General features: G+C 41.2%; 1 protein-coding gene across 10 annotated transcripts in view; it reads right to left on the bottom strand.

The window, feature by feature from the left end:
* Window positions 1–15,420, bottom strand: part of dtna (dystrobrevin, alpha) — a 41,440-nt gene that overhangs the window by 21,001 nt on the left and 5,019 nt on the right. For 8 of the 10 annotated variants that reach the window (XM_055228507.1, XM_055228501.1, XM_055228504.1 and 5 more), the window contains exons 2-9: window positions 13,792–13,854; window positions 12,850–12,930; window positions 11,487–11,700; window positions 9,686–9,771; window positions 8,146–8,300; window positions 6,042–6,147; window positions 4,112–4,278; window positions 3,213–3,337 (exon numbers count right to left, since the gene is read on the bottom strand). In XM_055228507.1, the coding sequence (XP_055084482.1) occupies window positions 3,213–3,337; window positions 4,112–4,278; window positions 6,042–6,147; window positions 8,146–8,300; window positions 9,686–9,771; window positions 11,487–11,700; window positions 12,850–12,930; window positions 13,792–13,825 (968 nt within the window). In that variant the 5' untranslated portion in view covers window positions 13,826–13,854. Of the gene's footprint in view, window positions 1–3,203; window positions 3,338–4,111; window positions 4,279–6,041; window positions 6,148–8,145; window positions 8,301–9,685; window positions 9,772–11,486; window positions 11,701–12,849; window positions 12,931–13,791; window positions 13,855–15,420 lie in introns of all 10 variants that reach the window. The other 2 variants (XM_055228508.1, XM_055228502.1) reach the window with 2 other exon arrangements.

The following is a 15,420-nucleotide window of genomic DNA, read 5'->3' as shown; positions in this document are numbered from 1 at the left end:
TGGAGCAACATATGCTGCCATCCAAGCAACATCTTTTTCAGGGACATCCATGCTTATTTCAGCAAGACAATGCCAAGCCACAATCTGCACGTAGCCACAATCTGGCAATCTGGCTTCGTAGTAAAACAGTGCAGGTACTAGACTGGCCTGCCTGCAGTCCAGACCTGTCTCCCATTGAAAATGTGCGGCGCATTATGAAGCGCAAAATACAACAACGGAGACCCCGGACTGCTGAGCAACTGAAGTTGTATATTCAGCAAGAATGGGAAAGGATTTCTCCTGCAAAGCTTCAACAATTAGTGTCCTCAGTTCCCAAACACTTATTGATTGTTGTTAAAAGGAAAGGTGATGTAACACAGTGGTAAACATGCCCCTGTCCCAGCTTTATAGGAATATGTTGCATCAAATTGAAAATGAGTGAATATTTGCATAAAAACAATAAAGTTTATCAGTTTGAACATTAAGTATCATGTCTTGTAGTTTATTCAGTTCAATATAGGTTGAAATTATTTCAGCTTCACTGGAATTGGGGTTGTAATATGTGCATGACAGTGGCTCAGTTGGTAGATCCCACTGATCTGAAGGTTGGGGGTTCGAATCCCACTCTCAATGTAAATATCATTTGTGTGTTCAGTCAGATTCACTGACCTACAGGTTAACAATTGGAGCTCCCACAGATGAATGCTGTTGTTGCGTCCTTGAGCAAAACACTTAACCCACCTTGCCCTCAGTGTCTGTGTACACTGGTGTATGAATGGATGAGTGGTTTCTTGATGTAAAGTGCTTTGACAGTAAAAATGTGACCATGTTGTTAACAAAATTGTGAATATGACAAGCCTTTGGTTATAATATAAAGAGTTAAGATTTAAGTGCTTTATAGCTTATTTCTTCATGCAGGCTGCATTGAAAGGATGTTTCTATGTATTTTCCTCTGTTTTTTAGCTGCTGCACCAAAGCTATGAATTTAAACAAAGACTTAAAATGTATATTACAATGGCTCATTATATTATTGAGACTTTTTGATGCGATATCATGATATTTTTTCACACTGTTAGCATCACTACTTCCTGTCCAGTTTTATCTCTAAGAGGTTTTTGCCGAGTCATGCTAAAATGAATAAATATTTAAAGATGAGGCAGTGACAGGGAGCTGCAGGTGGGTTAAGGGTCAGAGGTCAGAGGTTAGGGGGTTAAGGTCAGACAGAGGACAGGGAGCTGCAGGTGAATGTCACTGACAGCATGTTAAACATGACACAAATAAAATTAATACTTCACCATAGACACTTCTGTGTTTAGACAGAAACATGTTTGTGTCTCAATGCTAACAGTAATGCTAATTTTGAGGCATAATACATACTAAAACAACACCACAAACTTAAGTATTCTACATATAAAAATAATGGAGTAGTCTTTATTTTAATACAGTGTTTATTTTATGTTTTCCGTTTTTAATAAAAGTGACAGTAAAAGTTAGCTTTGAGACACAGTGAGCTAGCTAGCGTGCTGTTAGCAATGTGAATAGCAATAAGGGGTGGAAAGTAACTCAATACAAATAGCCTACTTATGTTGCCCAGTAGTAATAATACTTTTTGAGTAGATTTTTAAGCACATACTTGATACTGAGTCAAATTCTCAGCAGTTAACTGTATCTCACTACATGTAAACACACAGGAGTTACTGAGGACAGCTCTAATCACCCCAAAACACGGCTGTCTCACAGTCATCTAGTACTTTGAGTAGTAGTTTTATTCGAGGCAAGGCAAGTATATTTGTATAGCACAATTCGTACACAAGGTAATTCAAAGAGGTTTAGAGAATAAAAAACCATTAAAATCACATATTTTCATTCATACTTTATAGTATGAGTGCAGATATCTGATATCAGTATAGTATTCAACAGCAGCAGTATATAATAATAGTAATATAATGTTTAGGGCTGTAGTCAGTTGTATTCTCTTCATCGCTTGTTCCCTGCAAATGTTTCAGATGCCCTCCCACTGACCGCCTGGACCCTAGATATGTACTTTTACTTGAGTACACATTTTCAGTACTTTTTTAACTAAATACACAGATAAACTGGAGTGCAGTTTATGGGGTTCAGTGGTGGTTAAAGTACTCAATTCATGTTTTGTTTCACACATGTTTGAGTAACCCTTTATTATTGGTCTGTCTACATCTCCAAAGCTCAAAATGCTCTGTTCCACCTTGTGATGTCATGACGCAGTAGTTTTCAACAGCTACCGTTTACCTTTAGTTCAGTAGAGATTGGCAAATCCAGGGCTGAAATCAATTTCAGAGATCAGAGAATAGAGTGATATATGATATTAAGTAAAGCAGATACCTAAAATTCTACTTAAGTACTTTACTACTTTTACTTCGTTACCTTCACTACTGATGGTTATGTGGTATATAACGTACAATGAATGGAAAGATCTAGTACAAGATAAGACAAAATAAGTAAACTTCACTCACCATGTATCTCTATTTTCATCAAGGCAGCAAAAACAAGGAATACAAAGTGCTTTTAATATTTAGCAGAAAACATAAGCCAGACACATTAGGGAAACACACAGCAAATATGCACTATAGTAAATTCTATGATATTAACTCCATTATGAAAGCTTTTGTTTATGAGCTGTTACTGGGCGGCAGATGCAGCTAACGTAAACTACAATCACTCCCAGGGCTATAATTAAGTCCTATTCATTGGTCGCCTCAAATGATTGACTGAAATCACTTCACATTTAGCACAGCCTTAAGGACAATAATCAGCCAGAGGCACAAATCCAACAGTTACGATTGAAAAGGAGAAAAGACAGGTTTTCTACACAGGCCCGTCGACAGAAATTTAGGGGCCCGGGGCAAGAAGGCTCAAATGGGCCCCCATGCTAATAAATTAAGAGGCAGAGGTTCCAACCATAGACTGTATAAAGAAGTGGACTAAGTGAGTGCCACGTCACCTACAGCGTTCTGCTCCAGTCAAATGAAGCTCATTGAGGCTAGCAGTTATAGCGGCAAATTTGGAGCCCAGTTCCATATTTGGAATTCCAACCGTGAGTATCATAGCAACCAAAGGAACACGACGGCTAGAAGGTTAGCTATGTCCATTTATTTTCTATGTTTCCAATATACACTTTGTCCCCAGTGTCAACTTCCATTTCTGTACCACACAAACAGACTCGTCTTGATGAAAATAGGCAGAACTGGACTTACACGATGTGAGCGAGGTTCAGAGGTTTTTCAGGTATTTCGGGAAACAGCGGGTGAAGAGGTTCCCTGCTGGCCGCACAGCTCAGAGACTTACTCAGAGCATGGGAGAGCTTCTTAGCCGGGGATTTCTACCAGGATCAAGACACAGGAAAGTCAAGTAAATAAAAGGATAAACACATACTTAAATGTTAAAATCTTTTGCATAAAAATCATAATATTTCCACACTCAAAACCACTTTCACTTCACACTCACATACTAGTAAAAACTGTTTTAAATTCTACTTTCTTTTAAAATGCATGGAACAAGACATTTTGTTTTAAATGATCCTACAGCTTCGCCCTGTGTTTTAAGATTTTAATAATATAATGTTAAGTGCTGTAGTTGTTTATCACCACGGCAACAACCAATAGTTCTGATCTTTGGACACTTTAGAGTCTCGTTTTACTGTAGACAGGAAACAGGTGATGCCAGGTGCGCTTACGACTTTTAGATTGTGGTGTGCGGTCTCTTCACTGCCATATCCCACTGCAGTCTTTGTCATCTGATTTCCCTGATGTCTGGGTCTGCGCTTTTTGTCACACATTTAAAAATCGTTAAAGACTGAAGAATCCTGCAGCGTGTGGCAGGTGTAGTCTTGTGAGTGCAGAGATACGCAATCGTTTTGAGAGCTTTTGCCACGTGTCTTTAGTCCAACAAGAATTTATTTAATTGAATATAACCTTAATAATGTTTCCATAATCTATCAGTCTGTCAGACCCCTGAATGCAAACAGAATCTGTCAGGGGGGGAGGTAGAATCCATACATTACAACATAGCAAATAACCATGATGACGGTTTATTACGGACGCGCCCCCTCCTAAGCCCCGCCCATTCCTCCCTCCTCCGTCTCGTGTGTCTTTACCCATGACGTGTACTCCTTCATTTGGTGCTGGTTGCTATGGGAACCGCTGGCATGCCCCCTCCAGAAGCAGTCCTGACAGAGCTGGTAATTATGACATTGCTGGCAGCGGTAGCGGAAGCCCATCATGCTCTCTGTGTGGCAGTACGAGCACTCGACCGGGTGAAAAACTGTAGAGGAGGGAGGGGGAGAGAAAGAGGGAGAAAGGAGGGAGGAGAGGGTAGGGAGGGGGAGGAAGGGGGTAGAGAGAGAGGGAAGAGAGAGGGGGGAGGGAGGGAGAATGAGGGAGAGGGAGGAGGAGAGGAGTGAAAGAGCGAGAAGAAGAGAGGGAGGCAGGGGTGAGAGACAGAGAGAGAAACATAGAGAGGTAGAGAGAAAGAGAGGGGGGAAGAGGGGAGAGAGAAGGAAAGGGGGAGGAGAGAGCGGGGTAAAGAGAGAGGGAAGAGAGAAAGAGAGAGGGGAGGGAGAGGAGGGATGAGAGAAGGGGGGAGAGAGAGAGGAAGAGAGGGACGGGGCGAGAGACAGCGACCGAGTAGTAGAGAGGGAGAAAGAGAGAGATAAAGAGTAGGAGAGAGAGTGAGACGGGAGGAGAAAAAGCGGGAAGAGAGAAGGGGGAAATGGAGAGAAGAAGAGAGACAGAGAGAGAGGGAGGGAGTGGAGAAAAGAGAGAGGAGGGGAAGGGACAGAACCGAAGAGAAAGAAATCGAGGGAGAGAGTGAAAGAGGAATAGAGAGAAAGAGTGGGAGAGAAAGAGAGAGAGTAGGGGTCAGACACAAAACGTGATGTGAGTAAAGCAGCATCAGTCTAATCCATTCCCACTCGTTTAAGGACAGATGTGTTATGACATCGAGCTGCTTTAAAAAACAGCAATGAGCTAATCAGACTTTCTCATAATAGACTGAGTTCAATATCGTTATTTTTATATTTCAAAATTCCACAGAGTCATAAACAAAGACTAAACAGACTGCATGAGGACAAATATGGGCATAAGGCATAGGGCCCTTCTGTTCTCTTATAAGGACAAGGTCACCAAAATGTTTTTAAACGTGACCACTGACCAGTCTGTGGAAGCACTGAACAGGTGAATCTAAATGGCTCATAATAAAAAGTGCTTCAAAGTGGAAAAAGATGATGATCCAATGTGTTTAGCCCATAGACTGTATATATAAATGGACAAAGAGTAGTTAACCTGCTAGCCGCCGTGTTCAAAATAGGAAGTGAGCATGGACTCGATTCTGGCTCCATCGACTCTGGCTCCAATTCACTTTCTATTGAAAAAGCCCTCTCTCTCTAACTGCTGCTCTCAAACTCATCATTTTGATTTAAAAATGTTCGTATTAACCCGCTCTACATGATCCTGGGGTTTTTATTTCACTATTGCGACCGTAAATCAAGACATGAGCATTAATAACAGATAAATCACGAGCCTTCTTTCTCCGAGGTCACTCCCACTAGCATTAGCAGCAGGTTTGATTGACAGCACTTCTAAGTGCTTGCTTCCGGGTGCGGGTGGGAAGGGGGTGCTACCTTCAACAGCCTCGCTCCGGATTGGCTATTGCTATGATACTCACAGTCGGAATTCCAAATATGGAACGCTGCTCCAAATTGGCCCCTATAACTGCTAGCCTCGATGAGCTTCATTAAACTGGAACCGAACACTGTGGGTGACGTTACGCTTACGTCTTTGGTAAGCATAATTTAATAAAAATCGAATGTTTTAATGACAAAAGTTCCCTGTACTTAGATAATATGTATGGAGAGGACTTGCGTTGTGTGTCATCGAGGTTTAGCTGAGTGTGTGGGCATCTGGCACAGCACCGACCCAGAGAGCCGTGTTTCGAGGTTATGATGAACATTTGCTCTCCACAGACACAAAGCCGGCTCGTGCAGAGTTTGAGCACTGAGGTGGGAGTGAGTTTGTGTGACTTCGTACCGTTCTCCACGTTGGCGAGCCGATGCATGAGCGGTAACCAGACCAGACACTGAGGGGGCGGGTCTGACATCAGCGTATCCACGAACGTGTTGAGAGAGACTTTTTTCTGCACAAACAAGAGAACAAGAGAGAGGGTCAAGATTATAAACATCTGACTCACTGAGATAGAAAGTTAAATAATAAAATACAATCTCTATTGCTCTCTCTCTATGCTGTCTCTCTTTCTGCCGCCTTTCTCTATCGAGGGAGTGGAGGGAGAGGGAGAGAGGAAGAAAGACAGAGGGGGGAATAAGAGAGACGAAGAGAGGGTCAAAATTACAAAGATCTGACTCACTGGGATAGAAAGTGAAGTGCAGAATTAAAGAGAGAGGGAGTGGAGGGAAGGGGAGAGAGGAAGAGACAGACAGAGCAAAGGGAGAAAGTGAGAGAGGAAGAGAAATAGAGAAAGATGGAGATAGAGAGGGAAAGAAAGAGGGTGGAGGAGTGAAGGGAGGGGACAGAGGAAGAGAGAGACAAAGAGAGGGGGGGTGAGAGAGATAAATATATATAGAGAGAGGAAGAGAGAGACAGAGAGATGGGGTGAGAGAGACAAAGAGAGAGAAAGGGTCAAGATTATAAAGATCTGACTCATTGGGATAGAAAGCGAAATTATAAAATACAATCTCTATTCCTTTCCCTCTATGCTGTCTCTCCTTCTGCTGCCTTTCTCTATCTGTAGAAAATGAGAGGGAGTGAAGGGAGGGGGAGTGGAAGACAGACAGAGAGGGGTGAGAGAGAGGGATAGAGGGAAGGGAGGGGAGAGAGGAAGAGAGACAGAGAGAGGAGGTGAGATAAAGAGAGAGAGTGAAGGGCGGGGGAGAAAGGAAGAGAGAGACACAAAGAGGGAGAAAAAGGGAGAGGGGAAGAGAGAGAGACAAAAAGAGAGAGGAGGGAGGGAATGAGGGAGAGATAGAGACAGAAAGAGAGAGAAAGAGACAATGAGAGAAAGGAAAAGAGAGACAAAGAGTAGAAGAGAGGGAGGAGAGACAAAAAGAGAGAGGAAGGAGAGAGACAGAGAGAGGGAGACAAAGAGAGAGACAGGGGAAAAGAAACCATGAAAAGAAGAGAAAGAGAGTGAGAGGAAGAGAGACAGAGAAGGAAGAAAACGACAACAAGAGAGAACGAGATAGACAAGGGTCACGATGAGGTCGAGTGGTAGTTCATTTTCCAAATCCTGATCTTTCACTATTGATTCTCGGTCCATCCAGTTGCTCCGTCTGTAATGTCATTAGGTCCATTGGATCCTCCTGGAAACGCTGCTCAAATCCACAGAGACCTAGCTAAATAAACGACTACAGAGCAATACATGCAATAGCGCTCTGAAGGGGGAGTGACTTAACATGGGGAGCAAAGGGAGGGGAGACTCACAGCATCAAAACCTTGAAAGTGAAACTTATAAAACATGTTAATATGCTATCTTGGGCAAATATAATATTTTCAAAACAATAAAAGGAAACATGGTGAACTTAATATGTCATGTGTTACAGTTATTACCCCAATGAAGTTAAATACCCCCTCTTTAATACCCCATAGAAGTAAAATAACCCCTCCTTAATACCCCATAGAAGTAAAATACCCCCTCTTTAATACCCCATAGAAGTAAAATACTCCCTCCTTAATACCCCATAGAAATAAAATACCCCCTCCTTAATACCCCATAGAAGTAAAATACCCCCTCCTTAATACCCCATAGAAGTAAATACCCCCTCCTTAATACCCCATAGAAGTAAATACCCCCTCCTTAATTCCCCATAAAAGTAAAATAACCCCTCCTTAATACCCCATAGAAGTAAAATAACCCCTCCTTAATACCCCATAGAAGTATATATACGCCTTCTGTAACCAAAAGTGCTATCACAAAGAGATTCTGGTTTTGCAAGGTTTAGAGGTAAAAGTGGGCAGAAAAAAAATCAGAAGATCGGTATTTCAAGTAAAATAGAAAACAAATTAAAGCTAGAGTATGTAACTTTTCAAAGGAGGTGACAAGCGAACAATTCCTTTCCATTAGCTTAAACTATTCTATTTAATGTTGGGTACTGTAAATATTTAAATTTTCCCACTTTACCTGTTGGGAAAAACACGCTCTAGCTGCTTGCTCCGTGTAGCCAAACGAAGGCCCTTCAAACACCGCCATCGGTAACTTCAGCACCTCCCTCAGGAACTGGTCAAACTGTGAGTGCATCATGATTCCAGCCGAGTCCGACAGCTGTGAAAAAATATCTGGGAAGAAACAGAGAGACGAAACAAACAAATGAACTGAAACTTGACACCATAGTTAGCTAATTACAGTATAGTACAACGGAATGATGCTAATGTGAAAACAAATGAATGGAAACTTGTTATTCAAATTGTGTGTTGTGATTCTGATGGTGTGACTCCCACAGGCTTGGATTATGTAATAAGGGCTATCTTGAGATAATGAAAAACGACTTCTGCCAGACGCAAGCAGCCAGGCCTGTTCCCATTGTGAGGACGCTACACAGAGATAGAGCCTTTTACGAGCACCGGAGAAAATATATACGGAAACTAGGGATGTGGGACTTAAGTGGCTTAGTTGATTAATAGGTTGATGCTGTTTTAAAGGTCCCATATTGCACAATACTGGGGCTCATGTTAAAATGTTGTTTCCTCATCACAAACAGACCTGGAGTTGTTTTGTTTCATTCACACATGTTTAACACACAAACCCTGCATATTTAGGCTGAATTCTTCTATCAAAATGAAAACACTCTGTTCCACCTTGTGATGTCATGTGGTAGTATGTATAAAAAGTCAGATTAAACTCATAATTCACAAGTTTAGTCAGTCTATATAAATACATTGTTTCTTAGTCATTTATGCTTCCTAAATAGTAGTTTTTGCATGAACTCCCCCTGCAGGTGTAATGTTGTAAGTGCAGTTTGGGGCAGATACATAGAAACAGTTTTGAGAGCTCTTGCGACGCCCCCCTTTTTAGTTGTTCGGCAGCAAATGCCTTTGGTCCAACTAGAATTTGTTTAGTTGACTACAGTCCATAGACTGTGCATATAAATGGACATACCTAACCTGCTAGCTGCCGTGTTCTAAACAGGAAGTGACCATGGGTGTGCTTCTGGCTCCATTGACTCTCTCCCTCTCTCTGTAACTGCTGCTGTCAAACTCGTCATTTTGGTCTTAAAATGTTCTTATTAACCCGCTCTACATGATCCTGATGTGTTTATTTCGCTATTGTGTCTATAAATCAAGATAAAAACATTAATAACAAACAAATCAGGCGCCTTCTTTCCCTGACGTCACTTCCACTAGCATTAGCAACAGGTTTGTTTAACAGCGATGCTAAGCGTTTGCTCCCTGCTAAACCAGAGTTGCGCCTGGGGAAGGGTGTTACCTTCAACAGCCTCGCTCCTGATTGGCTCTTTGGTTGCTATGATACTCTCGGTCGAAATTTCAAATACGAATCCCTTCATTTGACTGGAGCTGTGACTGTGGGTGACGTCACACTCACTTAATCCACTTCTTTATACAGTCTATGCTACAAGCCCAAATGTAAAATATATTTGAGATAATGAATGGGTTTTGCTGAGTATGTGATTTTTTATTTTATTTTTCATGTTTAAAATTCTTACATCTTAACTTGTCCAGGATCTTCCCTCCACACAAAGTCGCCAGCGCCGTCCTCACCACAAAAGTGGAGATCTTGCCGTGGCCTTCCCTGAAGAAGGCAAAAGCAGGTTACATTACAGCCATTGGTCTCCTTATCTCTCCATCCCATCTCATCTGTCCCATTGTCATTAAGGCCTGTCCCCTGACCGCAGCTGGCCCTTTAAGATGACCACTTTCACTCTGCATTGTGCCGTGGTTTGACACAGCTAAAGGTCAAGAGTTCACCTCGCTATTGTCCGACTAAGAGCAATTTTTTTTAATTTCATGTCAGCTTTGACTAGTGCAAAATAAAAGTAGTAAAGTACTGCACTAAAGCACAAAAAAAAATTGGTATCTGTACTTTACTTTAGTACGAAGTATATATTTTCTATTTTTACTCGAGTACATTTGAAAGCAGTATCTGTACTTTCTACTTGTAATCGCCCGAATAGCAACTTTAGCGGTTAAAAGAGGAACAGAGCAGAGCTGAGCCAGTTAGTCCAGTGCAGACCCAAGTGCGTTTATTTTCCACCACAACCATTTACAAAAAAAACCCAAGGCAAACGTTTAAAAGAATCATCATTTGCAGTACCTGTTACATACAGCACCCTCTCACGTAGCCACTGAGATTTTTCCTTTTATAGAGCCTCTCCTTAATTGGGTGAGCCCACTCTGTATAACAGGTAATTCTTTTCTCAGATCCAGTTCTCTTGTTAAAATTCAGCTCCAATCCATCAATGTACGAATTTATTCAATTAAATTGTCAATTAAAATAGAGCTCCGTTTAAATTCAATTATTTTAACAGTGGAAAATAATCACATTACCCACAAGCTAAAATATATAACACCCCTCCTTGTTAACCCCCAGTGGTCTGCCCCGGAACCTTCTTAAGGTGCTTCGGCTCCACGGGGACTCATTTGGCCGAAACACCTAAGGCAGACAACATGGGTAAGTTAAAATTTGCACAATTACAATCAATTCAGTGATACACATTTATCAATAAAACATTTTAAACATTTGTGTATGTCCTTTTCTTCCTGTTAGCCTCCATGATAGTAATGGACTAGCTACATTACTCCACTACATTTTTGAACTGGACTGAAAAGTAAGTATTTTTTATTATTGCTTGAGGCCTGCTGAAAAGGCTGAGGGTTTATTTTTAACACATTTGTTTGAGCAAAAAAATATAAACATCTAGAAAACAAAATTACAACAAATTGTTTCTGTTGAAGAAAATTCAAATCTTTATCAAAATCACTACATTTGAAGCTTTATAAGACCTCAAAGTCTGCGGGGAATACTTTCTTTTACTCTTCATGTGCATTTTTCATATGTTACTTTTACTAAAGTAACAGAATTGAGTACTTCTTCCACCACTGACTAGAGATATTAAAGCCACAGTACAGTGGTTCCTGCTATATCGCGGTTCACCTTTCGCTGTAAGTTTGTGGCTGTGACATGAAAATATGTGAAAAAGATCCAGGGGGATGAATACTTTGGCAAGCTACTGTACTTTTACTTTTCACTATTTAAGTACATTTTTAAACGGGTACTTTCATGTTATACTTTTACTTTTACTTGAGTATTTTTTGCTCCCGTATCTGTACTTTTTCTTAAGTAACACACTTGAGTACTTCTTCAGTACATACTATGGTAATTACACTCTATGTATAATAAGTATTTTCAAGGCTGCTCATGGACAGCTCAGTCATATTTCTGCATTAGCTCAAATCCAGACACCAAAACCCGGGCGGTCGCTAACCTCACATGAGTGGGTTACTCACGGGTCGTATGCAGCCAGCAGGAAGTTGAGCAGGAGGCCGATGCACTGGTCTACTCCGATCTGGTGTGTGGTGGGCATGCGCTTGTTCAGCTGGTAGAACATGGTGGACAGGACCACTTCTAGGCGAGCCACACTCAGCTCTGTGTTCATATCCGTGGAGTTGAGTCCGCTCTCTCGGAACGCTTCGATGACGTTCCAAATGTCAACCAGGTGCACTGCAACACACAGGGCACATGGCTCACTGTTGTGTAATTAAGAGACTTTGTTTATTTGTAAAGCACAATTGGATTTAATCTGGATTTAAACACTGTCACAGTAGAGGCCTGTCTCACATCTTCAGGAAGACTGTTCCAGGTTTTAACTGCATAAAACTGAAATGCTGATTCTCCATGTTTAGTCCTGACTCTGGACACCAGCAGGAGGCCGGGACTAAACCGGGACTAAACTAGGACTAAACCAGGACTACAGCAGGCCTAAACCAGGACTAAACAAGGACTAAACTAGGACTAAACCAACACTACAGCAGGCCTAAACCGGGACTAAACCAGGACTACAGCAGGACAAAACTAGGCATAAACCGGGACTAAACCGGGACTAAACCGGGACTAAACTGGGACTAAACTAGGACTAAACCAGGACTAAACAAGGACTAAACTAGGACTAAACCAGGACTACAGCAGGCCTAAACCGGGACTAAACCAGGACTACAGTAGGACAAAACTAGGCATAAACCGGGACTAAACCGGGACTAAACTGGGACTAAACCAGGATTAAACTGGCGCTGAAGTGGGCCGGTTGAACCAGGAATAAACCGGGAATAAACCAGGGCTGAACCAGAGATGAACTGGGATTAAACTAGGACTAGATCAGGACTAAACTGAAACTAAACCAAGACTAAACCGGGACTAAAGCAGGACTATAGCAGGAGGCGGGTCCCTGAAGTCCTCAGAGTGTGAAATGGTTCATGTGGCTCTAACATGTGGGAGATGTTCTTTAAGTAGAGCTGCTTTAAAGTCTATTCCCTGAGCCACAGGAGCCAGTGCAGAGACCTGAACCACTTCCTGTTTCTAGTCAGGACCTGAGCAGCAGTGTTCTCGATGTACTGCAGCTGTTTTAAGGCTTGTGTGGAGAGACCAGTGAGCAGGACGTTACAGTAGTCTAACCTACTGGAGACAAATGCATGGATAAGTCTCTCCAAGTCTGGTTTTGTCAATATACCTTTGATTTTTGACATGTTTTTAGATAGTAAAAAGCTGCAGATCTTATTGATTTGATGTGGCTGTTAAAGTTCAAGTCTGAGTCTACTATTACCCCAAGATTTCCAGCCTGATTCGAAGGTTTTAGAGAGACTATTGTATACTTACAATTGCATTTCTTCTGCACAAATCGCAGTTTGCAGGCTGTTCTGTAAGTGGATAACCGAATAGAATCCAGATCTTGAGCCCCTAGGAAACATTTTTATACATTTATTATTGAATAAGGTCAGAAAATACAACCGCAAAAGGTCAGTTTTATCTTTACATAGTTCTCGTCCAATTAGCTGACTGCCTGCTGCTTTACTGAGAATAAGGAGCGGTGCAATGAAAGAAGTAATATTTTATGTGTAGTGATCATGCTGATTGTAATTGTAAGGTTAAACACATTTCAGATTCATGACTAATTAAAAGCTACAAGAAACTATTTATACCTTTAAAGGGCCCATATTGCGCTATTCTCTGATTTATATTATATTGATATTATATTGATGTTTCCTCATTGCAAACATACCTGGAGTTGTGTTTCATCTTGTGATGTCATCATGTGGTAATACAGGAAGTGCTCCACTGTGTTTTTAAACTCCACACACCTTCACTAGAATCATTTGGATCATTTTAGCCTTGGAATTCACAAGCTTTACTCACAACTTAAGGTGAAAGGAGCTGTTAACTTGAAAATTACCACTTCATGACATCACAAGGTGGAACAGAGCATTTTGAGCTTTGGAGATGTAGACAGACTGATATTAAAGGGTTATTCAAATATATATGAACGAAACAAAACACAACTCCAGGTCCGTTTTTGAGGAGGTAACAAAATTATTACATAGCTTTTGTGTAATATAGGACCTTTAATAAAAACTGAACCACTGTCTTAGCAAAGGTAAACAGACAAATAGTGTCTAAAATGAACCTGGGCATATTCTTACTCCGTTATAATGAATCAATGAATCTTTATCTGTGCTTTACATGGAGGTCACAAAATGGTGGTAGTCGTATTTTTATGGCAGGTGAATAAAAGTGTCCTGAAGCCTGGTTGCGAGCACTTACTCATCTCCACAAACAGTTGCCGTCGATCAGCCATGTTGTCCCTGCCTGCGCTCCTCAATCATTCTGAAGGAGAGAAAGACTCATTATATGTGCATTGATATTTAACCACACTCACTGTTCACTCATCATCTGGACATGAAGCAGAAATACTCTTAAAGGTCCTATATTACGCAAAATTGACTCTTGTGTGCTTTAAGCTGTGTTATAATGCTGTTATTTACTCAAAAACAGACCTGGAGTTGTGTTTTGTTTCATTAACACAGGTTTAACACATAGACCTTGCATATTTGGGCTACACCCAATTCCCATACAGAAAACACTTCACCTTGTGATGTCATGATGTGGTAGTTTTCAAGTTAGCAACTACCTTTGACCTTTAGTTCAGTAGAGATTGGCAATTCCTGGGCTGAAATAATCCAAATGATTCTAGTGAAGGTGTGTGGAGTTTAAAAACACAGTAGAGCATTACCACATGATGACATCACAAGGTGGAACAGAGTGTTGTGTGTTAGTAGAACTCAGCCTAAATGTGCAGGGTTTGTGTGTTAAACATGTGTGAATGAAATAAAACACAACTCCAGGTCTGTTTGTGAAGAGGAAACAACATTAGAACAGATCAGAAAACAGCGTAATATGGGCCCTTTAAACACCGCAGAAATGTGGAGCAAATGAACCTGCGCCTCATCACATTCTGTTATATCATAAACAACCCTGGGCGGAAAACAAATGGGTGAACCTTGACTTCCGCAACATGGACCTTACAAGTGAGGAGACACGGAGTATATTTGAGTGGTGCTTAGGACAAAACCTGCAGTAAAACTTGAGAGAGAAGAACAAGAGTTTGAAAGGGCCAGTGCCAACGAGCAAACTCTCACACCACGCCTCACTGCACACTGTCCAAGGCAATCTAATACACCTAGTCATGTGGTCGGTTTCCATGGCAGCAAAGATTCTCGCCGCTCAGTTCGTAAAAACATAATGACCCCCCCTCACACACACACACACACACACACACACACACACACACACCTACACGCAGCCCACGCCTACCATCCCAGACAGGCAAAGTTTAGACACAAACTTTGATACACACAGATTAGTGCCACTTTGAGGAAAAGTAGTTCCAAATAATCATTCACCTGTGGAGTTTTATATGGAAGTGATGAGCAGACTGTGCTCTGGATGTTATGATGTGAAAAGGGTGAATACAAACTGATTAATGTCAAAATGGTGGTGTATAAGCAAAATAGTTTATATAATTTTAGAGATCAGTAAATATGGGTTTTTCATGGCTGATACCACTCTGCCAATTCTCATTTTTTCCCCCAAATTATGACTTTTAAATTTACTACTAACTACTAACTCCCCCACAGCCCCTTTTTACCACAGTCTGGATAATGTGACAGTGTAATTACATTTTGTGCAGTAATCTCTTCAAATAAAAGTGTACTCATTTTTTATGTGGGTCAGCCTAAACCAAATATCGGCGTCTGCTGTAGATTTAAGGCCGATAGCCCATATGCTGAAAGTTGCAAATGTCGGCCCAATATATCAGTGTAGCTCTAGTTCATTTAGATACAGATGTTATAGTAATGCAAATCTCATCTAATGTGTTATGTTCCAATAAGA

This window comes from Periophthalmus magnuspinnatus, chromosome 17 (assembly GCF_009829125.3).
Source record: "Periophthalmus magnuspinnatus isolate fPerMag1 chromosome 17, fPerMag1.2.pri, whole genome shotgun sequence".
Classification (NCBI taxonomy): Eukaryota; Metazoa; Chordata; class Actinopteri; order Gobiiformes; family Gobiidae; genus Periophthalmus; species Periophthalmus magnuspinnatus.
Note: the sequence above shows the minus strand (reverse complement) of the source record. Positions and strands in the feature narration are given on the sequence as shown.